This window comes from Dasypus novemcinctus, chromosome 31 (genome assembly GCF_030445035.2).
Source record: "Dasypus novemcinctus isolate mDasNov1 chromosome 31, mDasNov1.1.hap2, whole genome shotgun sequence".
In the NCBI taxonomy this organism is placed as follows: Eukaryota; Metazoa; Chordata; class Mammalia; order Cingulata; family Dasypodidae; genus Dasypus; species Dasypus novemcinctus.
The window spans coordinates 34,569,899-34,587,242 of record NC_080703.1 but is presented as its reverse complement, the minus strand read 5'-3'; the positions used below and the strand labels follow the sequence as shown (position 1 = coordinate 34,587,242).

The window sequence follows — 17,344 nt, the reverse complement described above, 5'->3', positions numbered from 1 at the left end:
TTCAGGTAAACTACAGTTTAGTAGTAAGCCTAAGGCAGAGATTCATTTGAATAATGTTAATAACCGTGCTATTTTTGGACTTTTATTACATGATTTCATTGATTCATAGCACAGAGGTTCCATGGAAAAATACTCGGTTTTTAAGAGGAATGTATTTCTCTCACTGATGTCATACTTCCTCAGTAAAATCACACTACTGTTTATCATCTGGTAATAGAGGTTATCACTGGACAATTATTTTTACATGATCGTTTTAATGTGACCATCAGAATTAGTTTTCCAGCTTGGCAGTCTTTACTATAAAACATTTATCTAAATTACGTGTAGAATCAATTTTTCAGAAATACTTTATTATTTTCCTCTCTGTCTATACTCATACCCTACGTGATCTCTCTCCATTTATACAACCACTTTTATCTGTATTTGGAGTGTTTTCTGTACCCTAGAGCAAGGGGGTGGTATTTTAAAAACCCCAGGTGATAGGGGGATTAATACATGAGCACGTGCATTCTCAGAAGTGGGGACAGAAGAAGAGGGGAGGACACCGACGTTGACCTGCTCCTGCTGTCACCAGACTCGCCTCCCAGCCTTTCCTGTACGGCAGACCTCACCGCCACTCTGGGTGGGGCTGTGATTTTTTCCGTCTTATAGGTGAGGAAACTGAATCTCAGAGACACTAAGTGATTTACCCAGGTCAAGATTCCAGCCTACATCCCACTGATTCCTGCTGATTTATTCTTTCCACAATGCAACTGTTGGATCTTGGAACTAGAAATACCTAGTCTGTCTCACTTTGTCAGGAAATAGAGGTACAGAGTTGCAAAGTGACTTATCCACAGTCACGACTTAATAGTTTTCTTTTTCCTATAGTCAACATAAAGAATTTTGTTAATGCTTTCTAAAATTATTTTTAAGGAAAGATGATACTGTGTAGTTCAGAAATAGACACAGTCTGTTTTAAAGTACCTTTCAAGATAAAATAATGAGGCAACTGGGACATATACATACACCTTTTATCAATTTCCTTTAGCTCTTTTAACAAATTACCACAAACTCTGCTTCAACACAAATTTATTATCTTACTGTTCTAGAGGTCAGAAGACTAAAATCAAGATACCTCGAGGGCTATGTTCCTTCCAGAGAGTTCAGAGAAAAACCATTACTCTACCTTTTTGGCTTCTAGCGGACACCTACATTCCTTAGTTCATAGCACCTTCCTCGCATCACTTTAGCCTCTTGCTTCCGTTGTCACCTCAACAGATACTGATCCTCCTGCCCCCTGGACCTGCATGATTACATGTAATCTCCCCATCTCAAGAGTCTTAACTTAATCACATCTATAAAGTCCCTTTTACCATCTGTGGAAACATATTCACAGGTTCCAGGGATTAGGATGTGGACATTTTGAGGGGATCATTATTCTGTCTACCACACACATACACCCACACATGTCTGTGTGTATCTCATATAAATTAAAACTTCTCATCCAAAATCATCTGGAATTATCCTTTCTAAATAAGTTTTCTGTATCACTATATCCAAATCTTGTTTTAAGATTTTCATTACATTTGAAAATGGTTCTAAAATGTACTTTCTTCCCTGCTTTTGAAAACAGTTTTCTCAATATAATTTTACCTCTCCTTGAGGAGTGATGGATGTCACTGTAAACATCATTTATTGAGCTGTGCTTCCAGTACAGCTTTTATAAATTCAGTGCAGGTGTAGACTGGGTAGTCCCCTGCAGTGGAACTTGACTTTGATTTATGGTCATTTTTTATCATTTTCCCTTTTGTCGGGAGGGTGAAGTGAAAGATCTATAGCCCCCTGAGCAAGATAACACAGTAGGCATTCTGAAATATTGATTCAGAGATCAGAACAGCCTGCTGTGGGGTAATGGGGGTGCTTTCTTGGTCCCTAAAAATCTCCTCTACCAGTTGCAAGTCCTTCAATTTTTGTCAGTATTCAAAACATCATTTCTCATTTCTGCATCACTAATATGTAAGGACTGTAGACAAGTTCTTATCAGTTTGCATATATTCTTCTCTCTCATTTCCCCTACTTTTGTTGATAGGGTCTGGAAGAAAACTGTTGGCTGTTTAAGAGATTTTGTTGGGAAGCAGATGTGGCTCAAGTGATAGAGCCTCCACCTACAATATGGGAGGACCTGGGTTCAATATCTGGGGCCTCCTGGTGAAAAAGAAGAAGAGAAAGCGTGCCTGCATGGTGAACCAGTGCCCACATGGGGAGCCAGCCAGTGCCCACATGAGTGCCTGCATGGCAAGCCAAGTGCCCAAGTGATGAGCCAGTGCCCATGCAATGAGCCAGTGCAGCAAGATGATGACGCGGCAAAGGAGAGGCGAAGGAGAGAATCACAATGAAGTGCAGCCGAAACCAGGAACTGAGGTGGCACAGTTGACAGGGAACCTCTCTCCACATCAGAGGTCCCCAGGATCGAATCCCAGTGAATCCTAGAGGATAAAGATGAGAAGACAAAAAGAGAAGTAGATACAGAAGATCACACAGCACATGGACACAGACACCAAAACAGCAGGGAGAGGCAGGGAAAAGGGAAGGGGGCAGTAAATAAATAAATCTTTCAAAAAAGAGAGATTTTGTTAGCAAGTTTTTGCCTTGATTGTGGTTTTAGTTTTCATGGGAGGGGGGTGGTAGGGGTTGGTGAGACAGGTACCTTACGATAATGCTTTCACTTTCTTCCTCACAAAAAGCTAACATTTTTGCTGAGATGACCAAAGTACATAATTGTTCAGGTTATCTTTAGTGTTTAAATTTTCAATAACAATTAAAATTTTTTATGTTTAAGTACCTAACATGCATGGAGTACTTACTAAATATTTATTGTTTGTTGTTATTGGTTTGACTTGTATGAAATCTCCTCTAAGGTAATACCCTAATCTGCAGAACAATTAGGTGAAATAACATTATGGCACAGAAAGATATTAAAAATGCCTCCTGCTTCATAAGGATATTCTCCAGTTTTCCCACTTTTACTCTACTATATGTTGCAGTTTTAAAATGTTTTTACCAAAAGACTGTGGACCCTTTCTATATGCCAGGCCCTACATTGGACATTGTAACTACAGAAATATACCTGACTTTTTTCTTTAATCCAAGAATTAATTTAAAATGTATTTTTTCAGTATCCATACATGTAATGGGGGGGATCTTTTATGTGATAGATTCTGATGTTTCATTTTTTAACTGTTGAGTACAGAATTTTATCTTCGGTACCTTGATTTTGTTAATTTTGATCATTTCTCTAGTGTCCTTGCTATTAATAATTTTTGTTCTGGTTGATCTACCGGTTACTGATAGAAGAGTACTAAAAGTCTCCTTCTGTGGATTTGTCATTTTCTTATACTTCTCCAGTTTTCACTTTGTATATTTTTGTCTATGTTTTAGGTGCAAGAAATTCAGAATTATTTTATTTTTGTGATGAATTTTATTGTTAAACAGTGTTCCTTTTTGTTCCTAGTGATGCTTTTTGCCTTAAATATATATTTGATCTGATAGTAATTTAGTTATTTGAGTTGTCTTTCAGTGTTTGAGTAGTTTATGTGCCCAGGATTTAAAATTCTCAAGGGAGGCATTTTTCTCCCCCATCTAGAGCCCTGGCTTTCTCGGACAAGTTCCCTCGTTATCTCTCCCATTAGGCATATCTTTTCAAGTTCATCCGTTTACTGAAAGTCTAGCTGTTCAGGTATCCTAATATCTGTTCTTAATATGAATTCTAATCTAGCCTGTGGTGGCATATTGTTCAACAACTGTAGAAGACTCTCAGTTTGTCTTTTCTGAGACTTGACATCATGTAAATCAAATAAGTCTCTTGATGTTTGAGTGGACGCCAGATGCCCTGGTGGGTGATGGCACCTACAGACATCTGCATGCGTATTGCTTAAACCAGAGTCATTTTGAACTTAGGGTGCCAGAAGACTGGTTTTTAGAACACCAAGATTTTTGTATGTTTCACCTTATAAGTAGACTTACAAAGTTTTACCAGAATTATAAAACTGATTTGGGCTTAGCTTTTTCAATTAAAATTCTTTTAAAATGTGATAACCCTGTTTCAGAATTATACAAAAGCAGAGTATAGTTGTGATCTAGCTATCATAGGTTAAAAGTAGGCTGCACTAATATTAATTACATTTAAAGTATAGAATTTAAGGAGGAAAGGGCTTGTAAATTATAGCAAAGTTTTTCTGCACATATTATTTACATGTGTCCTAATTCATATACTCATAATATAGAATATTTGGCTTCTTTTTTTTTTTAGTATTTCTATGTTCTTTGAAGTTTAGATTTTATGAATGTACCAAATCCTGAAAACAATTGGAATCCAAAAAAATTTCATTTGAAAATTTTAATTTTCTGAATTTCAGATCTTTTCTTCCAAATATTTTCAGAGGTCAGTCAATTGTCCTTTTATAAATACTCCTATAATTGCATCAAGGGTAAATTCAGCTCCCAGAATATTAATTAAAATGACAGACTCTTATCAGAATGTTATGATTTTTACTGTTGGGGTTCTCTGTGCCCAAAACAAGTTCCTAAAATTATGATTTTTGTTTATTGATTTTTTTTCCTGTGCCTAAGGAAATATTTTTAGGTATGTTTCAACCAGTGTCCCTTAGATGAATTTGTCTAACAATAGTTGTGCCTATTTATAACACCTGTACATTTTCCTCTAGGTTACCTTCCGAACAAGAATCTATCACTGTAATATTAACAGTCAAGGCGTGATCTGTCTGGACATCCTGAAGGACAACTGGAGTCCAGCCCTAACCATTTCTAAAGTTCTCCTCTCCATCTGCTCCCTTCTCACAGATTGCAATCCTGGTAAGGGACTTTAAGTTCAGTATTGAACTGGAGCTTTTCAAGCCTTAAATGTCAGACCTCAATAAATTGTGTAATTTCTATTACTCTGCTATTATTATTATTGATTTTTAATTTCTATATTGTATAGTCTGCTTTCTTTTAAATTGTGTATTCTCATTAGTCTTTTTAAAAACTAGTATTTGTTAGGAAGGAAAAAGTATAGTATAAGGTAAGTTAGTGAAAAATCATTTTAGATAGGAAACTACATTTAAAGAATGCATGAAATTCTGTGGCCAAACAATAAAGATTCAAATTGAAGAGCTTAATGTTTAATTAGATGCCTACCAGATGATGTTGACTTGAAAAATGTGGGCTGTTAAAATCTTATAACCACCAGGTAGCACCACAGAGATTTGACCTCTTTGACATCTTAATAATCATGCATCCTGACAAGCTATTAGAATAGAAAAACAGAATAGTCCTGAACTGAGAAACATCCAAAAAGTAAACAAGGAAATACAGCTTCCTTAGAAAACTAAAAAATAGTTTATGGCCAGGCCTTTGTGGCCTGCTGACATGCTTAAAGATGGAAGTTCTTATTTCCTGTTCCTAATGTGCCATTATATGTCTTTGAACTAAAAGATAAACCAACTACCAATTTTTCACATCTTTGGATTTATTTTAGGAAATACAAAAATCAAAAGGTAGCTAGAGAGTTTTCTTTTTTGTTCTCAATTAGAACATTCTTTGTTGAATATTTAATTAATAGACTTGATATCTTGTAAGATTCTATCTTCCATTTTCAGGAATATATTCTGTTTACTTAGATAATTAAAATTTTAAGCAAAAGAGAGAAATGCAAGTAGAGACCAGGGCCTCTGCTCAGGCTCCTTCTTGGTTCATAAAACGTAAAGAAAATTTTATCTTTCCCACTTTTTTGCCCATCATTTCTCAGTAATGAAACTTTTTTATGAACAACAAATTTGCTTTTAACACTTGTATGATTTAACAAGATCAATATAAAAGTTTTGAAAATTAATTCCTATTTCATCCCAGATAGTGAGTTCCAATATTGCGTTACAAGTTTCAAGTTGAATAGTGAACACTTTATTTTTTCAATCCCATTTATTCCATTTCAACTGAACCCCTTTGACTCAGTGACTGTTAAACCTCATTTGGAAATAATACCAATAAAATGGTCCTCCCAGAATTATTAAAGGCATATGTTCCCCTTCCCCAAAAAAGTTTTGCTGAAATTTTGGGTTTTTTTTTTTTTTTTAAAGAAAATTTTATTTTGAAAGAGGTAAGTCACTTATTCAAGAAACTTCTGAGGCCCTTATGAGCACTAAATGAATAAGAAGTCCTTGCTTCTTATACATGGAATAAAGCATTACCACATGCTTAGTGAGAAAACTCATTACTGAGAAGAAGTCCGTTCATAACCCAGTCCAGCCTGTTCTGCCTCCCTAGTCAACAGAAATGAGGGCTGTAATCCTGAACCAGCTGTATGGGAGTCAGTCCTCTATACAGTCATCCCTGCTTAGAGGAACAGATGCGTTCCAGCAGAGCCTTCTCTCAGCTATCAAAAATATTTCTGTGCAGTGAATTAAAATTTCTCTTGACATGCCTCAGAAAATTATAGATGCATTCTGAGAGAAGCCTGATAAAATAAGAGTATTTATCAAATATATGCTAGCAAATAAGTATTCAGTTTAACACATAGAATGTTTTCCTAATTGTCACATCATTTATATGCACATTGATACTTCTAGAGCCTTAAAAAGAGTTATTTATATTAAGCAAGTCAGAATAGCCATTCTTTTGTTTAGTGGACTTATTCCACACTGTTATCTGGTATACTTTTTTTAATTATCTTTTTTTAAAGTTAATAGATCATATAAAATGTTACCTTAAAAAACATAAGAGGTTCCCATATATCCCACTCCCCACTCCCCTGGTATACTTTCAATCTCTGTGGGTTTTTTTAACCCCCCTAGATTTAAGTTAAATTTCAATATATCTTCACATTATCACAAATATAATTTTGGTAGAATATAAGTATATAAGGGCAGCAGACTTGGCCCAGTGGTTAGGGCGTCCGTCTACCACATGGGAGGTCTACAGTTCAAACCCCGGGCCTCCTTGACCTGTGTGGTGCTGGCCCATGCTCAGTGCTGATGCGCGCAAGGAGTGCTGTGCCACGCAGGGGTGTCCCCCACGTAGGGGAGCCCACACGCAAGGAGTGTGCCCCGTAAGGAGAGCCACCCAGCGCGAAAGAAAGTGCATCCTGCCCAGGAATGGTGCCGCACACACGGAGAACTGATGCAACAAAAAAATATACACAAATTCCTGTGCCGCTGACAACAGAAGCGGACAAAGAAGATGCAGCGAACAGACACAGAGAACAGACAACCGGGGTGGGGGGGGAAGGGAGAGAAAAATAAATAAATAAATCTTAAAAAAAAAAAGTATATAAGATTTTCCTATACTAAATCTGTAAATCCATTTTAAGCACCAGCAGTGATGTCAGCTCAAAAGTAGACCTTGCATGTAGTTTTAACCAACTTAAAATATTCATTCTCTCTCTAATCCCCACATAAACTGATTATTTTTAACCTTTGTCATACTTCTTCAAATTTAACATTTATTTCTTTTAAGAAGTTTTTGGTCCATACAGAAACATCTGAACGTTAAGATTGTTAGGATGGGGCTGTACATCCATATTAGCATATTTGTAGTCAGCAGATCAGAATTTAAAAATCAGCTCCACTATTTATTTATTAGTTGCGAGGTGTAGAATGTGTCACTTAACTTTGTTGGGGGGATTAAACCAGCTCTACCTAAATCACAGGATTCCCATGAGTTTAAAATGAGGTGATAGATGTGAAACCCTTTGTAAACAGTCACATACTTTGTTGTTGATGTTATTTCCCAGAGAATGTAAGAAACCAAGTGGGCATACAGTAGATGACTAATAAATAACTACTAAATTGAATTTAATTGAGAGAAGATAGCTTTGAATGATCTCTAAAACCATTTTCTCTGAGAAAAAGCCTATTCCTGGATGAGCATTGCCTATTGTGTTATCTTTTGGGCAGATTTCCTCTCAGGTGGCAGCGTCCAGCAGTTGTCGGCCACCTGATGAGTGTACAGCAGTAATCATTCCATTCCCAGTACAGTGGTGTAGGTAGGTCTGACTGCTGGCCTTTCTGTGCTGTGCACGCTTCCCAGTGGTGTATATTGAGGCTGATAGAGCGCTCTTATTTGTCAGACGTTACCTGGCTGTCGGAGTTTGACTGTGACACACAGTGGTAGATAAAAGTGGCAACAGACAAGAGTAGAGGATGATAAACTCAAAAAATCAGCTCCAGACTCCTAGATTATCTGAATTTAGTCCTGCTTGGTACGTGATTTCATACATGAATCACTGAAAGTTAGAATACAGTTAGGGAATCAAAATTCCATTAACCATGGAATGCTCTTATTTGTAAATACTCTCTTCTCAAATATTTTTTCAGGATATATGAAGTTTAAGCACTTCTATTTTGTTTCATCTTTCAGAGTTTGTCTTGGCTGTTTTGTGGTTGCTTTTTTAGAATTCTTAGATGTTTCGTCATATCTTTATATGAAATCTGCTTCTTTAAGTGTTATTTAACATGTGTCCTGGTCTATACAGAATGGGAAATTTTCCCTAGTATAAAATCAGTTATCCTGGAAACAGAAGTGTAAGATAAACTAGAAAATCAACAGTTTTTTCTGTACCAAATGCTTTCTTTACAGAGTAAAGTCTAGAAATAGCCTTTTTCACATTTTTTTCCTGTGCATATCATCTGTCATTTTTCTAATCTCTATTCTACTTTCTGACTATACTAGTATTACTTGCTAAAATATTAAGAGCTTGTTTCATTCTTAAAGTAATTCTGATACTTTATCATGAAAAATACCCTCCCCCCCCAAAATTTATGACTCTTTTGAGGCAATTGGAAATTTGAAAACTGAGCGTTTACTATTGAGGAATTATTGCCAAAAAAATTTAGGTATGATAATGGAATTGTGATTACGGGCTTTTATTATCTCTTAGAGAGATATGCTGAACTACTTGCAGATAAAATTATTTGATACCTGAAATGTACTTCAGAATAATTCAGGATGATTGGAAATGGGTAGGGGTATAGAAGGTAAGTTTGGCCATGATAATGTTTAATTTGGGTGAAGAGTGCATAGGGGTTCATTGTACTATTTTCTCTACTTTTGAGAAAGTTTGAAATTTTCTATAATAAAGGGTTCTTTTTCAATTTCCAAAGATTAGACATACCAGCAGTTATTAGAATAATCTGTAGTAAAAATGTAATTTTGCTCTGTTTTGCTCTGGGAAAGAGTCCTCAGTGTCTGACCCTGGTCCTTTGTGTTTCCTTACCTGTCCTCGGCATTCAGACCACAGGCTCCTTCGAGGTACAGCCTGGGCCGGCTTTCATGTGCAGCCATGAAGTCTGTCCACAACTTTCAAACAGGCAAAACTGCACAGACCAGGTCAATGAAAAAGCCCTAAGCATACGCATAAGCATCAATGCACAGGATGGATGAGCTGCTCCCCCTCCCCCTTCCAAGTGAAAATCAAGTCTCATTTACCCCCAGTCTTAGATTTATGCAAGTCTTCATTAGAACAACAAATAGAGCTAAGAATGGCAGCAAATTAACACTGAGCCTTATACAGTGATTAAGCTGAGGATGAGCACAGCTGTAAGTTCATTGGCAAGAGCATTATTCTTCTCAAATGGGCTGAGCAGATGAATAGAGGAATTTGCTCCATTGGTTCCTGTCACTCCCAGGTGATCTACAGAAGGCTAGCAGAGTCTCCTTCCTCATGCTGGGACATCACAGCTCTTTGTTCAGATTGCTTAAGTCCGTTTGTTTTTTAATCTAACACAGTCCTACTACATTTGAGAACAATTACCTTTCCTGTACTTTAGATAAAGCTGTAAAAATGATAAGACTACCTGTTTTCAAAGCAGATGATAACAGGAATAAAATTTTTTTTTTTCAGAACAGCCACTGCAGGTAGCTACATAGACATCAGGTTCCGACTGATGCCTACAGCTTTTCTAAAAATAAGAAATGTGTAAGGGAGGAATACGTGGCACAACATATAGCTAAATTCAAGCTGTCTTCTGTGTTTGTGGAGAATTAGCTTCTCTTGGAGATTATTACATGCCAAATTCCAACTATCGTTCTAATCAATACTTCCACATACAGATGTAGGTAGACTGTAATTACAGTAATTTAACTTCTCTGACACCTCCTACAAAGAAAAAGAAAGCTATAGTTATACATAGTTAATACCTTGCCCCGTGTGGATAAGTAAACATTAACTAGCTACTGTTAAATCGATCTGTTATTTTTTAATACCAGGAAAATAAAGTCGAAAAATATATAAAGGTTTCTAGTTCAATATTATTTGTAGAACCCTAGGATACTGCCCCCTCTCTCCCACACAGGCTTCCTCAGTTCCTCAGATCAATTTGGAAATATGTTATCATATTGTGTAGGTTCTGGAAAAATTGAGGATTCATTAGATAAGAATGGTCAAGAAATACCATTAAAGTAGAGAACATTTTTGTTTTATGAATTAAAATTTCACAGAAGTAATTCTGTGCCATCATAAATTTGATTTAAGAAAATCAAAATAGAAAGTAATTCTGAGATACATTGACTTTTCTGATGTATTTGTAAATTTGGGTGCTATTAAGATTGTTTCCCTATTTTGTCAATTCAATAAAAATTAACTCTAGTTTTCTTACAAGGGATACTGGCATATAATAAGACAAAGCAAAAGACCCAATTGTATGTAGTACTTCATTAAACATAACATCTCTCAAAGAATGATTTTCTAGGAAACAAAATGCAAAAATGAAACTGAATTTACCTGGTCGTAGGTTTTGATCTTGGATATCCATGCAATGAAGCAGGTAAAAAAGAGTTTTCTCTTTGATCAGAGTTGCCAGGAAAAGACTGAAAAAGCAGTGGGTGGGACAAGTGGCCAGGAAAAAAAAAATCACAGAAGCTATCAGGTGCTTCCCAGGGTTTAGTTTTGTAGCTGTATCAAATCTGAGAATAGAGGTAACAATTAATAGGTGTGGCACCCAGGAACAGACCACGTTCACCAGGTAACTCTTGGTTGATGGTAATTTGTGCATAAGAGTGTTGTTGTAGATAGCTCTTCGTAATTCTGCCTTGTGTAGGCAGATCTTTATTTAGCATGACCATCCCTTTGATGTCTTCCCTGAACATCCAATTTGCCTATACAAAAAAAAAAAGTTGTATCATCTTAATAGATCCTTGTCCAGAAATGTTGGATGTTACTTGCTGGACAGTAACTTTTTTGTTACTGTCAAGATTTAAATATATCCTCTTGATAGAGTTGGTTCTTTTAAAGATGGTAAAAACTAGACTTTACCATATATTTTATATGGAATGCATTAAAAACATGCCTTTAAAGTTTCCCTCGCATATTCTGTCTAAAGAAGAAAAGGGCTTTGGGGAAATTGCTCATTTGGTAAAGAGAATATACAGTGCTTTGTTTATCATCTTGATGTTTCTTGTTCCCACTTGTCTTTCCGTATCCACCTTCCCAAGGTTTAGCTGTGAGCTGTGCTTGACCTATGGAGTATCACAGCACTCCTAAAGTAGGAAGATAAACCCCTAAGGTGGTGATCTCTGATTTCTTTAGTTTCTTTTTGACTATCATAGAGCTGTCCACTGTTCTTTGTAGGATGTGTTTGATATGTCCTATAACCTCATGTACAACAAAATCTCACCAATTTGGTGTACTCGAAAGGTGAGCCTGATTGTTTTTAAATGAATTGTAGAAAATTGTGTATGAGTGAAAACTTAATACTTTTAAGCATATATGAGAAATATTAGGAAAACATCTAAACTAGATGACTTCTAGACGCTATTTAATCAAGGAAAGGGAGTAAGTGGGTTTTTCACACATACTCAAAAATAGAGAGAATGGTTATAACAAATACCCTAGTGTATCCCTCAGCTAGTTTCAAAACTTGCAAAACTTAACCAATATTTAGAGTTAGTATTTTTCAGGTTATCAAGGACTCTTTTTTTTTTAGACAGGCTAAATATTTTCAGATAATATTGCCATTAATTTTCATGGCAACCTTTCTTAAAAAGAGATATAGTAAACCTCAGAACAGGTTGCTGCATCAGAATTGTTAATACTAAACTAGCTAGTGTTAACTTGATACATTACTGAAAGGTAAAATATGTGTTGCTACTGGAGGCAGGACACTGAATTAAGTCTTTTTTTTTTTTAAAGGAGAAATGAAAATAAATTATTTAAACAACACATTTAAATAAAAGATTGGAAATAATGCACTGTAATGTTTTTATGTGGAAATTTGAGAATTACATAACATCATCATCCTCTAATTGCCTAGAAATTGACTTGCGTGGGCAAAATATTCAGATGATTGAAGAGCATTTTCCCTTTTTAATTTGAATATTCAGGATCATATGATGTGTTGGGAAATATACTTGTGAAAATTTCAAGAATTAACATAACCCTACCAATGTATAAGTCTGGAGCCTGTAATAGCTGAACAGTTAGCTTTATTTTTTTCTTCCATTCAGTATCTGGTATGGGCAAAGTGTTGCTAATATTAATAACACTAAGTGATTCTTATTTTAAAAAGTAGACACTTCTCAAATATCAAACTAATTATTTTTACACAACTGCTGTAACGTCTTTCTCTATTCTTCTCTTCATAGTTATCCTTACTTTATGAAATCCTGGAGATTTTGATGGCTATAGAACTATTAGTTATGTAATATTGGCAAAGAACTTGCCTAGTAAGCAATACAGGAGTTTCTTTAAAGCATGTTTCTTTAGACAACAGTCTTGTTTCTGGAAAAAAATATGAATTAAAATATTTTAAATGTGTTTGAAAAAATATTGCTTAAGAGTATGCTATGGATAAATCTATTGCCATTTGAAGTAGTTGTAAAGTTGAGTAATGAGTACCTATTATCTTTTCTTAAAAATACAAGTTTTTTTCTCCTAAATTCAGTACTGCTTTCCATCTGAAGGCATTTTCTCGAGTAAATTATTTTCGTGTTACTCAAGGGCCTAGATCAGACCACAAATACTTGCTTAGTTGTGTGTCTATAGGCAGTTGTAGGTAGTCCCTTTGATGGCAGCTGTTCACATCAACCGGTGAGATGAACCATCTTTCTTGATTCAGAGCCTCTCGGCCACACGTGTACTCAAGTGACTGACTTTCCTATCCAGACTGACCCGTGTGAGGAAAACAAGTTCACACACAGTCTAATGCATAGTAGGAAGGAAGTCAGGAAGAATGGAGGCCAGAGGAGGTATTTTTAGTTTATCTAGCTTTGGGTATCAGCATTATATTTTTATAAGAAAAACTCCAGAAAACAGCACTTAGCTGTAGTGCATGTATAACCCTGTTTCTCTGGGATAAAAGCTCACAGAGTGCCAGCCACACCTGGTCCTCTGTAAAAGGATGCATCTACCTGAGGGATGTGTATATTTTTTATCTTTTTATGGGTCTGATAGAGCAGGTATATTTTAACTTTGGCTTTATCCATATTGGTTCCATGCCTACAGAGAATGCATCCTTTCAGGAGATTCACATTCAAAATACTATGAATAGCTTTAGGTTCATATTTATCATATTTGAGTCTGAAAATTTAATAGTCTTTGTCCAATTTGGCAAAAGTTAAGTGAAAGGTTACTGTTTGGGAAGGTTGTTTAATTCTCTGTAATTCTTTAGAAAATTATTTAGAGTTGCAGTTATCATAACTGGGCAAAGAAGCCTTTGAGTTATATGTGGGAGTTGAATTTGGGGAACTTTGGCCATAAGTACATTCAGTAGTATTCATGGTAAGAGTTGAGGGTGATGTAAAGTGAAAAAATAAAAACAGGGTTCTTGATGTGCTTATGGATCATGTGTCTTCTTGGCTTTTTCTTTGTTTTGTTTTGTTTTGTTTTTTTAATGACAGTATCTTTGGTGGTTTTTTTTTTTTCCTTTAAAAAAAAATACTTGTTTAAATTTCTTAAATCAACTATCCCTTTAAAGAATCATATTTCATTTTCATTTGAGGTTCTTTGCTTTACAAACTCGAACTTGGTGAAACTTAGTGACATATATTTGTCAGTTAAGTTTGTCTTAGTATAATCTTGTTATAAATTTAGACTTAGAGACCTCAACTCTTAGCCCTGGCTTTAACCTACTTTCACTTAACATATCCATGCTTATTTTATTGCCCCATAATTATTATAAATAAGCATAGATTAACTATTACTGCAATGTTTTGTCTAATACTGTCTCTCTATAATAACCCCTAATTTATTACTTTGGAAGTTGATCTCATCAAAGGTACCCCCCAACAGTACCTTACAAACTTGTGATGAAAATTTTCCTCCATTTAGTTTTTCAGAAAATATTGGAGTTTTCCTTCTTAGAAACCACCAATGATCTTTTTCATTTTTTAGAGAAATCCGTAAGAAGGAAACAATGCTATGTTCATTTTCTATACTCGCACAAAACTGATGTCTTCCTCCACAAAAATCAGTTAATGAATATCTTACTTAGTTTTTAAATGTACTCAATTTTCTGTATTTTAGATGTCTCCTCCTAAATTATTTTCAAATCACTGGCATCTGTTTTTGTTTAGCAGTACCCTACTTTTCCCATACCAAAATCTCTTAGTTTCCCAGCTGCTAAAACAAATACCCTATAGTGATTTGGCTTAAACATAGGGAATTTATTGGCTCACAGTTTTGAGGCTGAGAGAAGCACAGAATTGCGGCATCAGGAAGGTGATGCTTTCTCCCTCAAAGACTGCGGCATTCTGGGGCTGGCTCCAGGTCCTTGGCCTTTCTGTCATGTGACAGTGCACATGGCAGCATCTTCTCCTTTCTCCTCTGGGGTCTCTTGACTTCCAGCTTCTAACTGATCCCCATGGCTTTTTTTCCATGTCCAGTTTTCTTTGCTTATAAGGACTTCTGCCATATTGGATTAAGGCCCACCCTTATTCCATTTGGGCACATCTAAACTAATAACATCTTCAAATATCCTGTTTACAAATGGGTTCACAACCACAGGACCAGAGGTTGGCACGTGAGCATGGCTTCGTGGGGGACATGATTGAATTTCCAAGAGTATCTGATGTTTTTTAGGGATATTCTGAGAATTGGTTAAAGCTTTTGAAGCTACCTGTTCTGTCATGTCAATGAAAGGCTTTGAAAATACAAATAAGACATTGGAAAATGAAACAAATCCTCAATATAAACTAACACCATTCTTAAATCGCATATGATTGTGTCTTTCACTCAGAACTACTTATCCAAGATTATCTTTCTTTCTCTTACTTGAAGAATTTCTGAAAAGTCAAACATTTAGTCTAGATTTTAATTAACCTTTTCTTTATTATTTTTTCAAAGAAGATGGTTAAAAGATAATAAAGAGTACAGTAATGAAAGGAACTCAGATGATTGTTTCTCTTCACTCTATAGTAAAAAGATATTTTTTAAATAGCAGGGAAAGAATTATGCAGGAGTTATCTATTTTGGGTTATTTGAAGGTCTTTCATCTTCCATAGGTAATGTCTCACTGATTTTTGTTTTTGCTTTTGTTTTTACAGTTCAGAACCAGGAAGAGCTTTATCACTCTTGAAAATTAGTCATCTTTCCTCGTGTAGTCACATTTTCTATTTTCACCTTGGCCATCAGCACTTCACTAATTTAACACTCCATCACAATAACTACATTATTATTGTATGTTATATATATATTATACATATATTATTATTAATATATGCCTATTTCCTATGCTTCCATCCATGATTTTTTAATGAAATGAATGTTTCTGTTTTTGTTTATAACTGCTTCATGGGACATATGTATTTTATTGCCATTTTTTTAACTCTGGTTTGGCAAACTGAAGTATATTAATAAGATTTTAAGCCTTGGTTTTGAGGTATATTAATAAGATTTTAAGCTTTGATTGTGATAGATTCAAGGAACACATTTCATAACCTGGAAATAATGAGATTTTAAGTAGTCAACTATCGTCTATGTAATTCTCATAGATCTTTGCTCTAAATGCTATTTCTTTGTTGATTAATTTATTTTACAAATTTATACTTCTAACCAACAATGTAAAGGTCTTTACACAGAAAACTACAAAACATTGCTAAAAGAAATTAAAGACCTAAATAAATGGAAGGACATTCGGCGTTCATGGATTGGAAAACTAAATATTTTTAAGATATTGTAAATTGCCAAAAGCAATTTACAGATTCAGTGCAGTCCCAAGTCAAAATTTCAAAAACCTTCTGTGCAGAAATGGAAAAACCAATCATCAGATTTATATAGAAGGATAAGGGACCTGTGATGGTTAAGTTCATCTGTTAACTTGACCAGATATTGGTGCCCACTTGTTTGGTCAAGCAAACACTGGCCTAATTGTGACTGTGAGGACATTTCATGGACTTAAATCATCAGTGAGAAGATTGCCTTCAGCAATGAGAGACATAATATCCTGTCATTAGGAGGTTTAAAAGGAGAAGTGATGATTTCAGCAGTTAGAAGAGAGTTTCCTTCTCTACTTCAGTGAGCCAGCTTCTCTTGGAGAATTCATCCAAAACCTTCATGGGAGTTCCCAGCTTGCAGTGTGCCCTACAGAATTTGGACTATAATTCCCACAGTTGCATGAGACAATCCTATAAAATCTCATAATATTTACTGATATCTCCTGTCAGTTCTGTTAACCTAGAGAACCCTGACTAATACAGCTTTGGTACCAGGAATGATTCTTGAGAAACAGAATCTTAAAAGTGAGATTTATGCATTGGTTCTGGAGTTTTTGCAATTGGCACTAATGACTCTATTTCCAGTAATGAAAATGGCACTGGTAGTCCATGATATGAGTTGAAAATAGAGATATGCAAAATATCCCCCCACCACTGGATATGGCTACTCCAATGCTAATAAGAGGCAAGGCTCTGGGTAAGTGTGTTTTTTTGACACCTTAACAGAGTTTTATGGAGTTAAAAAGTATAACTATGTTGGCTGGTATTTCCTAAAAATGCGGGATACAGTTATAAAAGAAAGGGATAAGCTGAAGGCTTCAAATTTGCGACTAAGTACTGCATGAAGAATGTGAAAGTTTCTTTGTGTGCCCTGAAAGAAAATCTTATTTCATATAGCCACAGTCTTGAGGTCTCTGAAAACCAGACACAGTCTCATTGTGTGAGTGGCAGAATAACAGCATAAACTAAACTCCCAGCTTCACAGGGGGTCTGCTGTTAAAGTGAGGGCTTTGACTGGAAATGGCGATAGATAGGTTGATGATGGCAGTGGGGACACTGAAACCCTAGATTCTGCCGAGTCTTTGCCAGCTAAACCTGTAATCATCTACCCTGAAGAAATAGCCATCTAACATCCACCAGCCCCAAAAGATGAGGTACAAAG

At 35.6% G+C, this 17,344-nt stretch overlaps 1 protein-coding gene across 1 annotated transcript in view; it reads left to right on the top strand.

The window, feature by feature from the left end:
- UBE2E2 (ubiquitin conjugating enzyme E2 E2) overlaps positions 1-17,344 on the top strand; it is a 368,066-nt gene that overhangs the window by 315,878 nt on the left and 34,844 nt on the right. The window contains exon 5 of the mRNA XM_058290675.1: positions 4,707-4,854. Within this exon, the coding sequence (XP_058146658.1) occupies positions 4,707-4,854 (148 nt within the window). The remainder of the gene's footprint in view (positions 1-4,706; positions 4,855-17,344) is intronic.